The 22,915-nt window shown below is 42.7% G+C and overlaps 1 protein-coding gene across 6 annotated transcripts in view; it reads right to left on the bottom strand.

Annotated features, from left to right (window-relative positions):
- Positions 1 to 22,915, bottom strand: part of LOC126990537 (TLC domain-containing protein 3A-like) — a 63,078-nt gene that overhangs the window by 14,735 nt on the left and 25,428 nt on the right. For all 6 annotated transcript variants that reach the window (XM_050849136.1, XM_050849133.1, XM_050849134.1 and 3 more), the window contains 2 exons: positions 16,028 to 16,147; positions 6,779 to 6,900 (listed from right to left, as the gene is read on the bottom strand). In XM_050849136.1, coding sequence (XP_050705093.1) covers positions 6,779 to 6,900; positions 16,028 to 16,147 — 242 coding nt within the window. The remainder of the gene's footprint in view (positions 1 to 6,778; positions 6,901 to 16,027; positions 16,148 to 22,915) is intronic.

Below are 22,915 nucleotides of genomic sequence, written 5' to 3'. Positions count from 1 at the left end.
GGTGGTAAAACAGCACAGATATGATAATGCTTGTGTCTCCACCGTGTGTAAAGAGAATCTGGCACCAGCAATGGAATCGTGGATGCAGTATGGCCAGGAGGGCATGTCTCCCCCACTCCCTTTCACCTAGAAGAGCTCGACGGTGCCATGGTTTTGCATTGCTAACTCTCATTGGCTGAGAGTTCTCGACACCACAAGGTGCCTTTAACCCGTAGCGTGTGGGTGTCGGCAATAGTCGACAAATGGTGCCTGGGCTCGAATCGCAGGTGTCGACTAATAGTCAAAGGATTTTTTAATTAGCGCAGCGTCAAATTGAGTTTGTTTGTGCTGAAGTAGGGTTAGCATGTCGTTTTCTTTCAAACAATACCCAACCATGCTCCCTTGACTAATTATTGGTCAGTGTATGCCTTGTGTTAGCTTTGAGAAGATGTCTGCTAGACATCCACCTCTTCTCATTTTCCAGTGAATTTCATCAACAAGATGGGGGCCCTTCGACCTCAACATACATCAAGGGCATCAGGAAGGTCCGGAAGTTAGTTTTTTTTGGGTGTGTTTCACATAAACTGTATAAAAGTTATGCTTTTTATTACTAAATCATGGAAGGGAAGTCCACTAGCGGTGAAAAACTGTCTATAATAATGTGCTTTCAGCAGGGTTGGCAGTTTAAACCAAATGGTTTAAACCAATAAAAAAAAACCAGTGGTTTAAACCAACTAATAAAACAATTTTTTTTTCTTTTGTGTGTATCTTTGTTAGTTTCATCAGTATTGTGGTTTTAACTATATGTAAGATTTTAATTATGTACAGCAGGGTTGGCGGTTTAAACCAGGGGTGTCAAACTCAAAACCCTTGGAGGGCCAATTCATACTCTGAAGTGCCGTCATGGGGGCCAACAAGGGTAGAAAATACATTGACAAGATTGAAGTTACCGTGATACCGCGGGCCATTTATGACTATCCCGCAGGCCATGGGTTTGACACCCCTGGTTTAAACCAAAAAAACATCAATAAAACCAGTGTTTTTTGTGAATCTTTTTTAGTTTCATCAGGTATTGTGGTTTTAATTATATGTGGTTTTATTATTTTTTATCATGCACACTCATTTTACTAACACCAGGATGAAAACATCAGTTGGTAAACTCAAATCTCTATTCAAATGCTGTAACTCAGAGTAACTGGAAACATAATTTGGGTACATTATATATATATATATATATATATATATATATATATATATATATATATATATATATATATATATATATATATATATATATATATATATATATATATATATATTTTATTTTTTTATTTTTTTCCCCAGTTACTCTGAGTTACAGCATTTGAATAGAGATTTGAGTTTACCAACTGATGTTTTCATCCTGGTGTTAGTAAAATGAGTGTGCATGATAAAAAATAATAAAACCACATAATTAAAACCACAATACCTGATGAAACTACAAAAGATTCAAAAACACTGGTTTTATTGATGTTTTTTTGGATTATTTCCTGCCCGGGTGACTCTCAGCAACGGGGTGCACTTTTCAAAAATTTTTTTTCTCCCATTATGTCAGAGGAAATTAAACATAGGTTTATGAAAAGCAGTGTCAAAATGATGAAAAGTGTCAAATGTAAGTCAGAATTGTCGCGTCAGATATGTACGACGCCACGCTGAAGGTGACCAGCCTGTAGGCTATGCACGACGCCGACGCCAGAGAGGGTTAAACCAGGGGTGTCAAACCCATGGTTCAAGGGATAGTCATAAATGGCCCATGTATCACGGTAACTTCAATCTTGTCAATGTATTTTCTACCCTTGTTGGCCCCCATGACGGCACTTCAGAGTATGAATTGGCCCTCCAAGGGTTTTGAGTTTGACACCCCTGATTTAAACCCTGCTGTACATAATTAAAATCTTACATATAGTTAAAACCATAATACTGATGAAACTAACAAAGATACACACAAAAGAAAAAAAATGGTTTTATGAGTTGGTTTAGGCCACTGGTTATTTTTATTGGTTTAAACCATTTGTGGCTTAGTGCAGTACAGTATGTTATATGCATTTGCTCAGTAAGTTTCAGAAAACAATAAGTTTGAATAAGTTTTGTACTACATTTGAATTTACACATAATCTAGCTACCAGTATTTTTCTGTATGCATTGTTGGAAAGGATTTTTTTCAACAATTTATCTGTTGTTTAGTAGTGGCAAACATATATATATATATATATATATATATATATATATATATATATATATATATATATATATATATATATATATATATATATATATATATGTATGTATATATGTATGTATATGTATATATATATATATATATATATATATATATATGTATAAATAAATATATATATATATATATAAATATATATATATATATATATATATATATATATATTTGCCACTTCATTAAACAGCAGATGAATTAAAAAAAAAACAGAAAGCCCCCTCTCTCTCTCTCTCTCTCTCTCTCTCTCTCTCTCTCTCTCTCTCTTACAACTGTTTTTGTAGCATGCAACTGGAAAGTTAGAAGAGGTCTTTCATGTTTTACTACTCTTTAACATTGCAATTAAAAAGCATGTTAGAGAAGCTGCATTTTGCCTCTTTTACAGATTGTATGAAGATCAAATGAATATTTTCCTAAATCCATCTCTAAATCTATCTATAATTACTTTTCAAACTCAAATATGTATATACGGATAGAACTGCTGGAATAAACATACTGAAAAAAAAAAAAAAAAAATGTAGTTTAAACCAAACAAAAAAGTTTAAACCAAAAAAAACATGGTTTTTGTTAAAAAAAAAATAGTTTTTTGCCAACATTGGCTTTCAGTGATCCTAATTCAATATTCTGTACTTGCTCTACCAATGGTCATATAGTCTTCAACTTAACGTCAAAGGACAGGCAAGGGTATGTACTTTACAATGATGCTTCATTGCGTCATATGAGTGAAGTAGGAGTGAAGGTATGAAAGGTTGAATTGAGGTATGTTTTTGCCTGAATATGCCTGCCTGGGAGGACAGGCACGGCAAAACAAGCCCGCGCTTTAAGGGTTAAGAAGAAGGTTGGTATCTTATGCTTCCAAGCTCTGGGCTTATTTAGAGGCTGTACGATGGAGGGGCTAAAGTAATGTTTACTTAATGGGAATTTCGACCTTAGTGCGGCATGCATTCTGTACCTCTGACTCGTTTGCCAGATAGAGGGATGTTTGGGGAACACAGTACTATGCGGTACTATGGCGCTTGGTACAGTATGATTCTAAGCGCCTCAAATGTAGTAGTAGCAGTAGTAGAAATAGTAGTAGTAGCAGTAGTAGAAATAGTAGTAGTAGCAGTAGTAGTGGTAGTAGAAGTAGCAATGACTAATTGTAGTTGGGAAGTTACAGCAGAAGTAGTGGGCTGTTTTCCTCCCTCAGTCTCATCTGGCCCTTGTTTTCCCTCCTGCCATCAATATTACTTTGCTTTCTTTTCCACCCTGTTTGTCACTCTTTTTACACTGTCATTTGCCCTTAACAGCATGGTGAAGGTGTCCAACCAGTTATGTATTGTGGTGTCTGACGAGAAACTGAGCACATTAATGCGCAGCGGCGTCTGACAGCAGACTGAGCCTTATCATGTAGGCTGTACATTTTCCACAGATAGTGATTGTGAGGCTACAGAACTCAGAATCATATAAAAAGACTAACTCTATGAATGTGAACAGAAATAAAGCTTAACCTCTACGGGACGGGCCGGGTTGTAATTTCCTGTCTCGCCACACAGGCAAACACGCTCTTATTTTTACTCTTATTTTCATCGACATTCACTTTATCAATTCTCTTTAACTAGAGAAACGAGGTGAATGAAATATGCGTTCTGACTATCATTAACTCTTTCTCTTTCAAATGGAATCTTCCCAAATTGTCTATATTCTGTAGTTATTGAGATACAGTGTGTTGACTGGGAGTAATTACTGCAGATATTTGGTGACAGAGTCACTGTGTCCGTTTTCTTTCTCGACTCTGGCTTGCTATGGCTTAGACTAACACGCTGTGGAGGTGTGATAACATTATCACCCCGCACTCCCCTTCCCCTCCCAACTCGTGTTTGTCTTGCTCTCCTCCCTCTTATTCCTCTTCTGCCTGCCCTTCCTCGTGTATGGCCTCTTGCATCACTTCTGGGAGGAGAAGATTCAGCAGAGGAAGAGGATAATGCAAACTCAATCCTCCTCCTGGACCTTGGAGGAGATACAGGTGGAGAAGAACGTAGCAAAGATGTAAGGGGAGCAGAAGGCTGCCTTTTCCAAAGTCTATATATACCAAGTTAAGTCATACACAGCTTTGTTGGAGGACGTTGCTTGGAGCCAAACTAGAGAATGTAGATACTGGGATTTAGAGAGAATGAGGAAAGGCTGACTAATTTAAATCAATCATTTCAACATGCACCTCCCTCACACCCCACACTGCCATTTGTAGGCATTGAAATTACAGTCACGCATAGCACAATAAAAAGGCATATTTTTTTCGTCAATGGCTTGCCTGAATGCACGGTGAAAGAAGGCGAGAGACCACATCCAAAGTGCACACACCACCACAGCTTTAGTTACCCGTGAACTGGCGGGTATTTGGATTCAAATGACGTCACCACGCTGCTCCACCCCAAACAGTCCACTGCGTGTGCTAGAAGCAATTTTGAAGGCAGAGTGACTTGACTTGGCATGTATAGACTTTGGCCTTGTCATTTCCTGCCCTCTGGTGGACGGGGCAGTAACAGGTGTGGAAAGTGTCACAGCAGTGCACGTGGTCAGAGCTGGTGGACCTGAGGTGGTTGCCCCATCATCATCGCTACCTGTACTATGCCACTCAGAATCACTGTCACTCCACTCAGAATCACTTTCCAGTGTTACAACAGAAATATCAAGTTCATGTTCTATTGCACTGTCGGAAGGTCTAGCACTCAATTGAGCGATCAGTATGTGATGAATTAGCTATCGGAGTGGACGTAGCCACTGGCCGCACGGACCGACGAACGCAGACCACTAAGGAAGCCTCAGACGCAATGACTCGATGATACAAGTACTCAGGACAAGTGTTGACATATTTGGGGAGGAAAAAATTTGGGATAATGGCTAACATGAGTGAAATATAAGCAGAGCGGCATTTGCCGCTCCCCGTCCCACAGGGGTCAATCTCCCACATTTTGTTAGCCGAGGCCAGCCCTATATAGACACCACAAATACAGTGGAATCTACTCATATTTAGTGTATCATGGATCTTAACAATTAGAGCATACCGCTGAGCTCAACATCAAATTCGAAGGATATTCCAGAACATCACCTCATCATTGAGCCCATGATACTCATGACGTTTCAGAATATCACCCGTCCTCTGAGGGTTAATGGAACTGACAGAGATAGATCACATAATTAAAAGGAATTCACATTCTAAAAATTGTAATGGGTAGGATACATATTTAGGAGGGAGGACAACAGAGGAGCAAAATGAGTGACAGACTAGGAAGTAACTGAGAAAAAGACCCAAGGAAAGGAAATTAAGGTTATGAAATGTTTACACTGGAACTGGAAACTAGAGGAGCAGGACAGCAACTAGTGGAGAGACTTGGAAGAGGCCAATACCCTGCAGTGGAGCGATAAAGGCGATGATGATTATTAACCCTTTCCCGGCGGAGGATCTATATATAAACATTTTGAAATTGAGACTTTTTGTCGGCGCGTCTATATATAGATGTTTGCTCTCATTTGCCCACATTAGATTGTAGCATGGTCTATATATAGAAGATTCCTTACTACTAACAAAATTAACAAAATAAATCGTTATTAGGCATCTCAAACCCCGACACTTACCGACATTGCCTCTCAAGGACAGTCACCGCTTGTGCTTTGTCGGTGGTGGATGTGCAAGGCACCTCAGCTAACACTGGGAATTGTTGCATTTTGTCTATTTTCTTTTGTTATTATAGTCTATCATGTCAAGGAGAAAGATGCCTCTTAAGCTGGAAGAAATGACTTCTTTGGCAGCTGAGGATATAGTTGCTGATTTTTTTAATGATTTTGATGATCCTGGTTCATCTACTGTCAGTGATTACACTCTAAACCTTCATATAATTTTATAAATATACATATAACCAATCTAACTTAAATAACATCTATATATAGATTCAAATGTTTGTTCAGTTTTGCAGCAGAGTCAATATATAGACGTTAATCTGGAATGCCCACTTGTGGGGAATCTATATATACATGTATGGATGAAAATCGACAGCGTCTATACACAGACGATTTTTTTTTTGGTAGTACATACATCTGCCCTGCTGCCGGGAAGGGGTTAAGAAAATCACATGGGAAGTTTGTTTAACCCACCCATCAAGTTAAGATATCCAGTGCAGCCCCTGAAAGTCTCCTTACTAGTGTGACAGGGAGAAGGTCAACAATTTTCCCACAAATAAAATATGTTATGAGAGAGAAAGTAGTTGGAAAGTTTCGTTTAGTCGGCACAACATCTGTGGTCATATGCCGGAGAGAGACAGGAGGGGGAAGGAATTATAGGAGAAGGGAACAGATCCCAAGAGACGGGACACAACCCCCAATTAATACCTGGTACCCATTCACTGCTGGGTGGACAGGGGCGCAGAGTATCGGAAAAAAAGCCCAAATTTTTCCACTCCACCCGGGAATCGAACCCGGGCTCTTTCGATTGTGAGCCAAGTGTGCTAACCACTGCACCACAAAGCCCCCTGTTATGAAAGGGAGCCATCGTACCTTGAAGTCTTGAGGCCGAGTCTGCTCAACACAACTCTCATGTTAGTGAAAGGTCCACTAAGCTCCACACAGTAAAAGCAGCCCACAAAGAAGTCTCCCAGCCCGCTCCTGTACACCAGCACCTGAAAAAGAAGTGTTCTATATTTCATCTTATTCAACTAAACCAATTAACCTAAAAACAGTTCCTATTTTATTGATATTCATAAGTAAAGTCATGGTTGGATGATTACGGTTAGGTCACAGTGGTCACATGATCTCCGTGTATGCTCCACCATGAATGTATACAGAATCTTATTGAAGTCAATCCTTAACATTTGCTGATTTAAATAGAGCTGTCATGCCTCCACTCCTCCTCCTCCTCCTCCCTTCCCTTTTAATTGTCCCTATTCTTTCCCATTTCCCTCCCTACCTCCTGTTCCCTCTCTCCCTCCCCTACCCTGATCCCTTCCTTTGCCTTCTTGATCTCCACTTCTCTTCTTCCTTTTCCTTTTTCCATTCTTCCCTCTCTTCATCTTCCTACTTTGTTTCCTTTCTATTGATATTTCCTCTTCTCCTCCTCCTCCTCCTCCTCCTCCTCCTTCTTCTTGAGCATTTTTGTAGACAGCCAAAGTGCATCAGGCTCACTGCACACCCTCCCACCACCCTGCTCATGATCATGCTGTTAATGCTGCTTACTTTTCTCTTTTTTGAGCAGGCTTTTTTTCCTACACTATCTTTTTGTTGCCCTGAAAAAAAAAAAAAAAAAAGTTAACCCGGTAGCATCGACGGGCTAAATTTGTAGCTTAACCGTGTACCAGCGACGGGCCAAATTTGTAGCTTAACCGTGTACCAGCGACGGGCCAAATTTGTAGCTTTACCGTGTACCAGCGACGGGCCAAATTTGTAGCTTAACCGTGTACCAGCGACGGGCCAAATTTGTAGCTTTACCGTGTACCAGCGACGGGCCAAATTTGTAGCTTTACCGTGTACCAGCGACAGGCCAAATTTGTAGCTTAACCGTGTACCAGCGACGGGCCAAATTTGTAGCTTAACCGTGTACCAGCGACGGGCCAAATTTGTAGCTTAACCGTGTACCAGCGACGGGCCAAATTTGTAGCTTTACCGTGTACCAGCGACGGGCCAAATTTGTAGCTTTACCGTGTACCAGCGACGGGCCAAATTTGTAGCTTTACCATGTACCAGCGACAGGCCAAATTTTTGCCATGATATAAACCCCCCAAAATAAATGATGCATAAACTGATCACAAATGCGTTAATATATATTATGAAATGGTTTGAGTGATGTTTTTTTCTCATTTTCTCGCTTAGAGGGGCCTTTAAGAAACATGATCCTCGCAGCTACCACGTTAACTATTTGTAAGAAATGTGTAAGAAATATACAAAATGCATTCCAAAGGATGTATTTAATAAAACACATATAAATGATCATATGCACCCAGTACATGTGTATGAAGCTGTTCTAATTACAGGTAGGGAGGGGCAGGTCTATCTGGATGAGGAAAGTAGCGTCCTCAACCTCTATGGGCTGACTTTCTTTTTCTTTCCTGCTTATGCTTCTTTCTTTGGGTAACCAAGGGACCTATCCTCAGTCCAGCCTGTTACCTGGGCTGGTTTAAGGGATGAGTTTGCACCTCCAACCCCAACAAAAAACATATGCTAGCCAAAACCAAGACAGGAAGTAGAGGTTGGGGTCATGGCATGAGCCTTGACCCTGATCCAGTTTTGCTGAGGGGCCTGACCACAAGGCAGGTTCCCCTGATGTATTCACATTCGGGGAGCCTGCTGTCAGTGATGGGCGCAGGGCAAAGCCTACGGGACCCCCACCTTCACCTTCTTGTGCAATGCCTCAAGAGCCATCGTCAGAAAAACAAGGTCAGTGAATCTGGTATTGCCAACAGATGCTCCACAACAACTCTGGTCCACACCTCTGCCTAGTACCCAGTCTGTACAAGTGTTGAAGAATGATGGGGTAAGGACAGCCTTGTCTCACTCCCACATTCATGAGAAAGAAGCTGGACAAGCCCCCCCCACACTTCACAGCACTCTCATTCCCACAGTACAGGCCAGTCAATAGACTAACAGCCTTGCAGGAATCTCATTATGTCTGGAGATCCTAGAGAGCCTCAAGATGCACTGAATCAAACGCCTTCTTGAGGTCGACATAGGCTGCAAGCATCCCCCATTAAAATTACTGCTATAGCAGGTTCACTTAAGCTAGATTCCTGGCGCCTAGGCAGATTGGTGAGCTTGCAACTGATTGGCTGAACCGCTCTCTCGCAGACACTCATGTCGGACCACATCTTGTATGCTCGAGTGAGACATGTTTTTTTGTTATATGCCATAGCTCACCTCATATACGAGATAGCCAGTTTTGGTTGACACCATGAGACTCAGCAGTGACTGTAGAATCAAGATGTATTGTAAAAACTACAAAACAAAAAAGAAAATGGTATTACGATGAGTTGAACCGTGTAAATGTTAAAACATGTTCATAACATGTTTTACTTATGCTGGCTGTTTTCAACAGTTGTTCATTTACTGCGGAAATATATTACCACGTTACGTAGGAAAACCTCTTGTGAACACGGAAAGCGTGATCAGAATACAGATATTGAAAACACAGAGTTATTTATAGCAACATGTCACTCGCTGCAACCATCACAGCGCAAGCGACACTCGGCGTGTGGAGGCAGTGAAGTTGGACACTAAACAACTGCTGATTAGAAAGTTTTGTTGTATGTATTGATGATGAGGAAACTGACGATGAATGTATGTAACACGCCATTATCTTCTGAGTAAAATCAGAAGGAATAGAGAAATATATATACAGGAGCAGGCTACAGTTATTGCTACATAACATGTTATTCAAAATACTATGTACATCTTTATCCTTACTCGTTTTTATTTTGTATTTGACATTACTCACATACTTTGCTACGATGATGAAGCTTATGATGAAAGTAACTTTGTTTTTCCTTCTTTGTAAATACAGGAAATCCCCTATATACGAAAGGGTTAGGGACTGAAAAAACCTTTCGTTTATCGATTTTTCGTATATCGAAGCCATTTCCCCCATAGGATTGTTAATAAATAGGGGGGTTAGGGACCAGCGCCAGCAAAAAAAAAAAAAAAAAAAAAAGAAAAAAAAAGTTAAATATAACTATGCTTAAAAGCAATTTACTACTCACAATACAATGAAACGCAAGGCTCATAAATAATTAAAAACAATTACCATTTCCTGTTCCTTTACTGTTATAGAAATGCATTACATATGTTAGGACAATCCCCTCTAACTCGTCACTACAACTCATCACTTAACATTGCCAATGTTTACTTCCCAAGCTGTGAAAGGCCAGTTTCGACTCGTGCTTGAAACACGTGCCAAACAGTACACCACCGCTTTTCCACTCAAGCCCCCCAACCTCCATCACCCTCACGTTTCCTCACGCTGGCTGGGATGTGTTTGGATTCGAGTCGAAGCAAGGGGTTCATAAACTGGCAACGCTAAGTGATGGCGTTGAAGTGGAGGACTGGACATGGGCACTTGCTGCCTAATCACTGCTTGGTGGTGCTGCTGCTGATGGCTGTGGGGCTAAAGCTGGCTTGAAATAAGCTGTGATTCTCTGCTGCTTCTTTTCCATTTGCTTGGACCTCAAGAGCTCCTCGTAGCACCGTATGGCTCCTTTTACAGAGCTACGCTTTAAAACTCCTGTCCATATCAGGGTCAATTTGGAGCAAGAAGTCATTTGCTTCATAGTAGAGCTCAAAGCCTTTTGTAGTTGCGTGATCGTCAGAGGAGGGACGGGAGACTGGGGTCGGCAGCATCGGTCCTGGTCTCCTCGAGTTCCAAGAGGTCTTGCGTTGTTAGCTCCTGGTCGTGAGAATTGAGGAGCTGCTGCACGTCTTCCTCTGTGACCTCCTTTCCGTCTCCGAGGGCAGCCGTTGGCCAAGGCAGCAATCTCCTTGCTGAGGCGGCAGTGTCGGGCACAGCAAAGCCAGTGAAGTTATGCACAGCCTGTGGCCATAGTTTCCTCCACACGGCATTCATGGTTACAGGGTGATCTCCTGCCACGCCTCGCCAATCATCTCGACGGCCTTTTTGATATCGAAGGTCTTCCAGTAAGCCTGAGGACCATCGATAATGCCGTCTCTGTGAGCAACGCTCAGCGCATGCATTGCTCGTCTGGTGTAATAACTCTTGAATGTCGAAATCAACCCCTGATCACATGGCTGAATGAGCGATGTGGTGTTCGGGGCAGAAAGCACACCTGTACGTTAGCACACCAATCGACCATCGCGGGGGTGTGTGCTGGTGCGTTGTCCAAGAGAAGCAACGCCTTGTTCGCCAGGTTGTTTGCGGAGGTGTAGCGGGAGACGAAAGGAGAGAAGTAGTTGTAGATATAGTCGTGAAAAATGCTGGTTGTAACCCATGCCTTCTTGGAGGACTTCCAGTAAACAGGTAGTGATGGCTTAGAAGTGTTTTTCAGTGCCGAGGTTCTCATGGCTATAAACTAGAAGAGGCTTCAGCTTGACATCACCCTCAGCATTTCCTGGCGCCAACGTAAGGCGGTCCTTTGCATATAAATCCAGGTGCCGTCCTCTCCTTGGTGAATATGTAGGTGCTGTGCAACAAGCGAGGGGGAAAAAAATAAGGACATGACGGACGCAGCAACACCACTGTACATATATTTAAAAAATAATAATTTCTAAAGACAAACAATAAATACACATTACAGAAAGTCACGGCAACACCACTGTACTTATATTTTTAAAATAATATTAAAGACAAACAAATATATAAATACTAAACTATACAGTGTCACATGAACGCCGTTGTTGATTTTATTTAAGTTTTGGTACGTACGTGTGTGGCACCACAGCACCCGTCTCAACCCACCCTCCCTTGTTCCCATTCATTCGCCTATCCCTCCACTCACATTTTCTCAATCACACTTCTTTCACCTTGCAATACTACCGTAGGAAATAATGCATATCTTTTGAGTAAGGATAAATAATGGGACTACTGTCTCTATTTTGCAGTCTCGTCAGATGGGATAGTGGGGACATGGAGTGTGTGTGTGTGTGTGTGTGTGTTTGTTAAACGGCTCGTTTCACCTTAATTGACGAGTGATAGATATTCCACAAACTTGAGCAATCGTTTCTGCCACGGAATAATAATTTGTATCTGTAGTCCTGGTAATACTAACTGTAGTACTTTTTAGTTGTTATTTGAAAGACATTTTTAACATCATAACAGGATGATGGAAGTGCGACTGGCATTTGATTCAGACAATGGGACTATGCAGACCTGGGTGTGATATCGTGATTACGAGTGGAGCAATGATCGATGTGATGTAGGGGGAAGTGGAGGGTAGGCGAATGAATGGGAACGAAGCAGCGAGGGTTTAAAGGGGTGGCGGTGCCACATTCCATTCTGCTGATCAGCTGATCGCGGTTGGACATTTGATTCAGACAATGGGACTATGCAGGCCTGGGTGTGATAACGTGATTACTGGCGGTGCGATGGTGTGATGTAAGGGGAGTGAAGGGTAGGCTAATGAATGGGAACGAAGCAGAGAGGCTTTAAATGGGTGTGTGGATTGCCACATTCCATTCTGCTGATCAGCTGATCGCATACGATTATCGCGCCATTATTGCTGGAGACTCAACTTATATATTTTCAAGTAATTTTAAAGACAAGCGTACAATAAGAACAAAACACAAAGTCACGGTAACACCACTGTACATATATTCTTTAAATAATTTTATAGACAAACAATACGTGTAAATACTAAACAATACAGAATGTAACAGGAACATCACTGTACAGCTGGCAACACTCCCGCGGTCCACCACTGTTGCCAAGACTGGCCGAGATAGTAACCCGAAACACTAGCAGTGAGCTCGTCAAGCATTCATTGATGGGAGGAAAGTTGAAGCTCACTGCTAGTGTTTCGAGGTTGCTATCTCGGCCAGCCTTGACCACAATAAACAAACAATAAGCAAACAATACAGAGAGTCACAACACCACTGTGGTACATATATTTTAAATAATTTTAAAGACAAACAATAAATACATGTACTAAACAATAGCGAAAGTCAGGAACACCACTGTATTTTAGGTAAGTCCTAATATGATGGATGCAACACCACTGTACATATAATTTTAAACAGGGATTTCAACCTTTTCAGCACAAGAGCCCCATTAGGTAATGACTGCATTCACGATGTCCCGTCCCCCCTCTGAAACATACTCCTACGGGCCCGTAAGAGGTGCGCCCCCCAGGTTGGGTAACACTGGTTTAATAGGCAAACAATAACTACTAAACCCTCCAGCAAGCCACGACAACGCCACTGCGGATTTTTGGTAAATTTTAACACAACGGACGCAACACCACTATTTTTTTCATAATCGTTTCAAGACAAAAATAACTAAAATAACAGTGAAGCTCAATTTTGGTACTCACCTTGCGGCATCTTCTTCCAGTAGAGGCCAGTTTCATCAATGTTGAACACTTGCTTTGGGAGAAGTCACCATCCTCAATCACCTTCAAGAACTGGGCAGGAAGGCTTCAGCAGCCTCTTTATCAGCGCTGGCGGCCTCTCCCTGAAGCCGTCGTTGCTGAGACCGGCCCTCTTCGGCAGTCAAACCACCCTCGACTGGCCTTAAACTCCTCCAGCTCCTTGGACTGACTGGCGAACCTGGCGAAGGTCCGGGCTGGTCCGGGTCGTCCACTGCCTCCTCGTCCACAGGCTGCATGCTTCCCCACAGGGCGTGCCGTTCCTGAATCAGACAAGCGAAATAGGTATTTTCTTTGCACTGCAGTCGTCTATCCAGGCCACCAGCAACTGCTCCATCTTCTCCAGTCTGGCGCTCCTGACTCTGGTGATCCTGCAGGCTGAAGGAAATTCTGCAGCAGTTGTCACCATCTTCTTGTAAATGGCCTTTTCTTTGTCACTGTCCCCACCGTGGAAGGTGCAAGACCCATGGCGCGCCGATGTCAATGACACCCTGGCCTTCCTCATGGCGTTTGATGATCTCTAGCTTCTTCTCAAGGGTCAGGATCTTGAGCTGCTTTTTCTTTGGAGGCTGCTCAGAGGAGGAGGAAGTGACTGGGCGCTTGGGAGCCATGATGGAGGCAGATAAAAACACGAGTGGCGAGAGTGTGCATGAGGTTGTTGACGACGCATGACCGATATAGACATCGGCTGAAACAGTGGCGGAAACTGTCGTGCTTTTTCATATATCTGACATGTCTTTCGTGAACCGAAAATTGTCCTATATTTTTCACTTTAGTATCCGAATTTCCTCGCCAGACCTACGTGTATAGGATTTCCTGTAAATGAGGACACTAAGTACTCTACCTCTTGAACACCTTTTCTGTGTGAAGGTATCGCTGCAAATACCCAGAACGGAGCAATGATTCCCTCAAAGTAAGTGTTCTAGAGCATGAAAATACATATCACTGACAATACCATTTACATGTGATATTCTGATATTCTGTGAAAAGGAAATGTGTCACCACCACACCAACAGAGTGGGAGATCAGCAGTTGTTTAGAGTCTAACTTCACTCTGCCTCCACACGCAGCGTGTCATGCGCGCCGTGATGGTTGCAGGGAGTGACATGTTGCTATAAATAACTCTGTGTTTTCAATATGTGGAGCTTTATCTGTATTCTGATCACACTATCTTGTTCACGAGAGATTTTCCTACGTAATGTGGTAACATATTTCTGCAGTAAATGAGCAACTGTTGAAACAGCCAGCATAAGTAAACATGTTATAAACATTTTTTAACATCTTCACAGTTCAACTCATCGTAATACCATTTTCTTTTTTGTTTTGTAGAGATTTTACAATGTATCTTGAGTCTACAGTCACTGCTGAGTCTCATGGTGTCAACCAAAACTGGCTATCTCGTACATGAGGTGAGCTATGGCATATAACAAAAAAAACATGTCTCACTCGAGCATACAAGCTGTGGTCCAACATGAGTGTCTGCAAGAGAGTGGTGCAGCCAATCAGCTGCACCGGCAGGCGGTGGCTGAATTGACAGAGTAACAGCACCGCGTTCAGGAGGACGCGAGTTCAATCCCCGCCCGGTGCCACCAAGCTGGGATTTTTCAGCCGCCACCGAGTGGCTTAAAACTACCCACATGTTGTCCAGAAGACCACCTATACACCCGGACTCTAGATTCTAGGATTGAAGATGAGCTCCAGGAGGGCAGCATGAGCCAATGCAAGATGGCGCCACTATAAACACTCGCCTGCGCCAGAACTGGCTGGGCCGACCATCAGGCCCCACCGGGAAGAAGCCTTGGGCCGACCATCAGGACCCACCGGGAAGAAGCCTACCGGCGCTATCGGCCGCGACTTAAAAAAAAAAAAAAAAAAAAAAAAAAAAAACTTGCCTAGGCGCCAGGAATCTAGCTCAAGTGAACATGGTTTAGTGCTCCACCAGTATGCTACGTGGTAGGATATGGTCAGTTGTTAATTTACCAGGCATGAACCCAGACTGCTCAGGTCTCTGCAGCTTCAGCAACTGGTTATGAATCTGCATGATCAACAGATGGGCAAGCAACTTGCCTGGCACACTACAGTGTTAGGTGCTGCAGTACTGGCAGTCCCTATTTGCTTTTACCTATTCTTCTCAGGAGGAATGGTGCCACATTGCCATATGGCAGTGAATGCTGCATGCACTCATTGAATATGGCTGCACTTTCAGCATTCAGCAGCTCTGCATTGAATCCTTGTCACAGCTTCTCTGACCAGCATCTGCTACCTGCACCCCAGCAGATGCAAGCTGTCCACTCAGAGGGTCTGCCATGTAAAACTGCTCAGAGTACTCGGCCCCACAAGTCCTCTATCCATCTATGTCTGACACAAGGGAACCATCTGCCATTCAGATACAGAGCTTACCATCCTTGTAAATAATGAACAGCCATGATGACCTACCACACCACTGTTTCACATCCACACCAACTTCAACATATAAATTCTCACTCAGCTCCCTACTCATGCTCACAAAAGCACTCACATGTGTGTAGAAAGACCTGATCCCTTAGAATAAATGCCTCCCACACCATACATCCTTTGAAAATCCAATATAGCCTTTTCCAGGCCCATGAATGCAACAAACAGCTTACTGCCCTTTTCTAGGTAGTTCATAACTTATTTGCAGTGCAAAAATCTGGTCCTTACACTGGTTTAAAACTTTCAGTATGAAAATAAAGATCTACATACTCACAGGTACAAGGACAAAAGCCACAACAACATGGTGAAGAACTAAGAGTGTCCTCCGCCTCAGGTAGCTGCATACTCGGTCAATGAACCTCTTGGGAACTTCTGCCAAGCTTGCCAGGTGGACCTGCGGAGAAATTGTTGTGGTCATGGACATAGCCGGGCACGATAACAGAAAACCCTAGCCTCAATAACTGATAACTGATAATGGAAACCCTTATCAGTGAGAACCGATATTCGTTAACTGGAGACACAAATATAGGCAATAACTGATACCCGATATAAATCCACAATTCCGATACTAGCTAGTGATAAGTCCGATAGGCGAAAACGATACTATATTGATATTTCAAATAAAAAAACATAGATGAATTCAAATTTTCATTATCTGTATTTTAGAAAACTTACAAAACCTGAAAACCACACGTTGACACGTACCTATGGACGGTAATATTAGAAACGCCTGCACCGGTGTTGTGTTATTTGGCGTCCCCATCATCCAAAGCTGGCGCTTTTGTTTACAAAAGCCACAACAGCTCAGGCTCAGACCAGCAAGCATAGACCTGTACAGTCTCACAAAGCTTTTTAACCCCTTCAATACGATGACGCCTACGTAGGCGTCATGAAGCCCCAGTAGCATATACGATGACGCCTACGTAGGCGTCATATTTATATTCTGTTTCTTCTTCTATTGAGTTGTCCCGTACTTTGTGTTGGTTACTAAGTAAAGACGCTGTATGCTGTCCTTGAAATCCTATTGCTCCTCCCACCATCCTTGTTCCCACCAATCACAAAAAATGAGCTACAGTATGCACTACCTTCTTCCCGCCTTGTGTCTTAAATTAGGAAGTCTCTCTCTCTCTCTCTCTCTCTCTCTCTCTCTCTCTCTCTCTCTCTCTCTCTCTCTCTCTCTCTCAGACACTGAGGCGCCGACCAACGTTGCCAGATTGTCGTACTCGGCCTCCTGTCTGCCAATTTCCGACCCAAAAATCTGTCTGCTCGACCCCAATGATTGGCTTCATATACAGTTATCATTAGAATGGTTAATTATTGGTGTGTTTTGGCAATAGTTATGGCTCAGAAACCGGTAAATACGAGGCTACGAGTATGATAATCTGGCAACGGTGGCGCCGACACCATCACGTCTCGCCCACCTCTCTCTCTCTCTCTCTCTCTCTCTCTCTCTCTCTCTCTCTCTCTCTCTCTCTCTCTCTCGCTGATAATTTCTCGACATTCTTCCTCCTCTACACAATCATCTGCTTTCTCTATTTCTTTCCCCCTTGCCCCTTTCTCCCCTTTCTTTATTTCGCTTTTTTTATTTTATTTCGCGTTGACGCAATTTATATTATGCATAGCAAGTATATGTTGACTCGTCGTGTATGCTGCTTTGCAAATACGGGATACATGTAATGAGGGCTTTCAGCAGCATAATATACGGAGGCGACAAGCAGATACATGCTGGCTCAGGTTTCCCGCGCGCTACCGTGCGCGGCCGAGTACGCCGTATATCAGCCAGGCGGGCTTTTTGAACATCCGGCGCGAAGGGGTTAACCGTAATTAAGAGTTGCTGGAAGGCTGATTCAGACATACAGTACCACTACCACCATCCCCGCTGTTTCTAGAACGACACTCTGTACGAGTTGTATTTATATGTACAGAGTATCGTTCTAGAAACAGCAAGGATGGTGGTACTGTTTGTCTGATTCAGCCTTCCAGCAACTCTTAATGTGTTAAAAAGCTTTGTGTGGTGCCCCGAGGGCTGCGACACCACTCGTGTCATCATCATCTTCACCGGCAATATTTTCCGATGACAACAGCGGTATCGACCGCTAAAACACAACACGGACTCCAACACATGATTGTCCCCACTGTTCATTTACCAACCTATACACAATTGTAATTGCCCATTAACGCACCCGCTTATCTCTCTAAGCCAAAACACAATCACCGCGGCCAAAACGCGATCAGCCGCGGAACAAAATGTTATGAAAACAAAGCTGCGTCACCGCGTGAATTAAGCATGTCGGTTAGGTAGATTATTGTATGAGCTCGGTGTGAGTTTGATGTATGACTCACACGCCTGACGTATTACCCTCGCGATGTCTGCCTATATAAGAAGCATTTTCTCCAGGCTTGACCTCAGATTAACCAGCACTCTGTTCGTTGCTGGACACTCAGTTGTCCTTCCCTAGACAACATGGGTAGAACATTCATCGTTGCTACTGTGAGTATGGAGTGAAGAATTACCATAGAGGAAAGCGTATCTAACATATCTATTGTGTTCTATTATCTTAGTTTTATTTAGGATTATATTTCTGTGATACTTTATTGTGTGAGTTTTTACTCAATATTATACCAGTGCTAACGTCAGTAACCAATAGTGAAAGAAAACCTGAAGACTCATTGAGTCTCGTAAGCCAGTCGCTGGTTTAAACAATATATTTACCCTTTGTAATATTAAGTAGTATTAAGGTAGAATAAAATACTTATAAGAAAGGCGACACCGTTTCATCACCCCATTTACGAACTCCTTTAAATACTCCTAAAGTACCAGAATTTTAAGTCAAGTGTCACTAATACAAACAGTGTGTCGTCTCCCCTGTGTGCCCGGATTGTGGGTTACAACATTTGTGAAACTGTACAGGGCTACGCTTACTGATCTAAACATGCGCAGTTCACGAGAGACCAGTGTTTGTAAACAAAAGTGCTAGCTTTTGATGATGGGACACCAAATAACACGTATAACACAGGGTGCCTTCAAAACCATGGCATGCTCACAAACGAATATGGAATATCAAATTTGAGGCAGTGAATAATCATTTTTTGGTTAAAGTTAAATGATTTTTCTCTTTGATATATTGATTTTTGAGTCTAACATAAAAAAAATAACCTAGTGTTCTAATGTTGATGATCTAAGTATGAAATCTTTTCACCGAAGATATTTCATACCCCAAAGTTTTTTCAAACAACACTGGGCTCCCGGGCCACGCATGCGCAGTAGGGAGGAGACAACGTTTTTTTTTTCTGAGGCGGAAAAAAGTAGCGATTATCGCTGGTTTGGTTACAACAGTAACAAAGATACCGATACATATTTAAATAAGTAGCGGATGGCCGATAACCCGATTTTGTTATCATCGATAAAGTATCGCGATAACTTATCACGATAACGCCCAGCAATGGTCATGGACATGTAATAATATGGCTTCTTAGTCTCAACTTACTGCATGTTGTGCACCTTATGGATTGGGTCTTGATGTTACAATATATACTAATTTCATAGTTGTGGCACATTCAGGGGAAGTATCTTCAAGGTGAGGTGCTTAGAGCATATTAATGATTAGCAAATTACCTCCTGTTGTCCTGCAGCACCAGACAACCAGTCACCATTAAACCACTCTCTTTGCCTACATGGCATTATTAATGGCTGACAACTAAGGATCATCCTTTTCTCTTGTAGTGATTTATTAGAACATATGAGGACCTGCGTACAGGAGGGGCTCAGCCCACACCACACCAGCCTTTTTCTTGTTTTCAGGGAAAATACTGCAATTTCCAATCATCCAACTTTTGTAAATAAGGTAGAATGTTCCGTGGTAAAACAGGTTTTCCTGGTATATCACTTTGCGCCAAGCGAGCAGAGGCGGCTCAAATAGCATAAACATCACGTGTCGACTGGCCAATCAGCACGCCGCGTTTACTCTTAGGCTGCTTCTTAGCCAATCACGCACACCCAGCCAAACCCCAGCACGTGTCATGCCTGCCTAACAGTTGTGTAAACACCATTGCAATGCTGTGTTGTTTGTGCATTAATAATGGATTTACCAATCAATGCCAGCTAAATGTCTTAGAGATTTGTTTTACCCCCCCTACCACTGGCCCCGCCACCACACACCTGCCGGATAAACTCCACTGCCGCCGCCTCATCACCTGACCCACCCTAAAAGCTGACCCCTCATACCATTCTTTATTTTTCCCTAGATACAGTAACAATGCCTTTGAAGAAGTGTTCATTATGTTCAAGTAATTTCTCCTCCCATTTCTTTATAGTCATTCTTCCGTCTGCAGGATGTCCCTATGGAAACAAAATTCCAGGAGCAAGGCTTGAAGCTGGCAGCTGGCCAGGAGAAAATTACTGAATTAACCCGGCCAGTTGAGGGTTTACAGGAATTTGTCCAGACGATCATTGGCGTATCTTCCACTACTGCTGCACCTTCATCCACTTGCCCTGCACTCCACGCCTCGACAACAGCTGAAAGTGCATCGTCACAGGTCTGGCAGAGGTGGTCCTGATAGTACAGGCTTCATTACAGTGAAAGGAGGTGCCAGACCTAACCAGCATGATATTTACCAAACACATTGGTTCAAAAGATTCACTATATCAGAAGAAGAGGAGGAGCAGCAAAGCACTTTCTTGGTTGGGAATTCCATGCTTTGCCACCATGAGGTTGAATTCTGTGGAAGAGTGTCCCGACAAAGAAACATCCATTGTTACCCTGGAGCTGGTGTTGATGGCATTACAGCTGCATTCAAAGAGGTCTCTGCCGAGGCTTATAATGACCCTCTTTTTGTTCTTCATGCAGGTACTAATGACGTCTGCAAGACCCGGTCAGAGGAACTGCAGGATAATTACCGTAGGCCAGGGCATGTAGTACGGTACGGTACGGTAATATTTTTTGTAATTCGAACCTTAGGAAAACACCAAACCGTACCTGGAAAATGACTCCGTACTGTACTATTACGATACATTACCGTACCATAATTTCATACATGTTTTTGTACCCCCCAAATACAAGGGCTATGCACACTCGGCAGACACGAAACAGAGCAGACGTGCAGAGAAACGGTCCTCACCCCACTCCCTGTGCTGGGATCAGCTGATCGCCGGCACCTGTTGTAGTGGTATTTACGCCACTACAACAGGGGCATCAGAGTTGCTCCCGCAACTCTGATACCCCTTACTTGACGAGATAATACCTTGCCTTTAGGAAGGACAGAGGGGGACTAGGAGCCTGATATGCTTAGAAATACAGTCGTCCCTCAAATAGTATGGTTTCCAACAGTACGGTTTCGATTTGATACAGATTGTCATAGATTTTTTTATGATTTTAAAATTTCCCGCTCGTCGTTCGAGAAAGGTATTCACCTTGCAGAACAATTCAGATTTAGGAGAAGTTACGTTTTGGTATGAGTTAAGTTGCGGTAAGGAGAGGATACCACACGAATGAGAGCAGTGTTCGCTGCATCTATCATAGTGTAAAAGAAATTCTTGCCGCAGCAACTGCCAGTGCTGCAAGAGTAAAGATAAAGGCCGTCCTTTTCTGTTTGTTCATAAATTAACCTATTATAAACATAAGTAGGCATTTTCTTACCTTAAACAAGAAATTGGTGGCCAGGAGTGGGCACTCCTATGGAATCCAGATACCGCCTGGCTCAGTTTCTATCCACAGGCGAAAGTTGTCAGTTATGCATTTTCTGCTGTAGTGTTACCACACTTGGCAAACGATCCATCCTGGCAGTGCTCCCTTCCACATTGTCAGTGAGCGAGCCATGTCACACACTCACACTCTCTCTTACTCTCTCTACCACAATTTCTATTGCTCTCTAAATCATACTTGAAATTAGATACGGAGCGGTAATTGCGGAGATTGACTCCGCGCCTCCAAAATACAATATTAAACCTCAATTTTATGTAGTTTTGGGACGCATATTTAAACTACTCCAACTGAACTTAAAATAACCTGACCTCTAACGTGGGAGGCTTCGCCCCCCTCGACCCCCCCAGCGTGATAACACTGCACTGTGACTGCAGCAGAAAATGCATAACTGGCAACTTGGGCCCGTGGGTGAGATGAGCCAGGCAGGACCCGGATTCCATAGGAGTGCGCAGGAGTGTTTCTAGGGGGGGCACTAATTTTATATGGATTTTCGAATAGTACGGGGGTCCTGGGTCCCTAACCCCCGTGCTGTCTGAGGGATGACTGTACATCTGATGGTATTATCAGATTGTAAATAATCATAAAAAAACACAGTATACCTGAAAACACTTCCTACTGTGTTATAACAAGTGCAAGATCGATCAATAAAGTTGATCGGCCCGTATCTCAAAATATAAGTTATTCCCCTTCTAAAATCTATTTTGGAGCCAGTTTTAGCTTGATTTCAATTAAACAAAAACAAATAAGCAGAGGAATATTTTTTTTCATCCGATGTCCGTTACTGCTTTTTTGATATATGAGAGCTGTCATTTTGTATTAATATTTTCTTGGTCAAAAAAATCGAAAAAATGCTAAAATAAAAAAAATCTAATGATGGAGAAACAATTCACATCAAAACGTGTCTTAATCATAAAAAAAATTAGGGTTGTGGGGCCAACAATAACGCCAGAATAACACTCGTAAGTTTCGGAAGGGGCTGTTGGGGGCTGGCGGGGTTGGGGGCTCGAATGGGGCTGAATGTCTAAAATTGATGTACGTGTTTAATGAAGAGATTTTCTATTCTCTTTTTCTATTAGTCTCCCGGCTGCCTGGGATTGAACCCGCGACCAGCGTGACGGGAGAGCCAATCCTTACCGGGTCGGCCAAAGAGGTACCCCATTCGCTGAATGGGTTATGGGAGGCTCGCTCATCAGGCCATCACTGCACTACACACGTTGTCAATATTTCATAACATAAAAATCAGAGTGATTCATGCATATTTACCAGAGATATGGCAACACCGTTCCTACCCGGACGCTTGCCTTAAGTGCCTAAAAAAAAAAAAAATAATAATAGTAATAAAAAAAAACTGAATAAACTTCGGCCAAATCCAAGCCAAGAGGTTAAAATTTGGTGTTGCTACAATGGGTTTAAGTGCCTCAAATTTCACTTACAAACCCTCAGCCCTTAGCGTATTAATG

Source organism: Eriocheir sinensis, unplaced genomic scaffold (assembly GCF_024679095.1).
Source record: "Eriocheir sinensis breed Jianghai 21 unplaced genomic scaffold, ASM2467909v1 Scaffold172, whole genome shotgun sequence".
NCBI classification, from domain to species: Eukaryota; Metazoa; Arthropoda; class Malacostraca; order Decapoda; family Varunidae; genus Eriocheir; species Eriocheir sinensis.
Note: the sequence above shows the minus strand (reverse complement) of the source record. Positions and strands in the feature narration are given on the sequence as shown.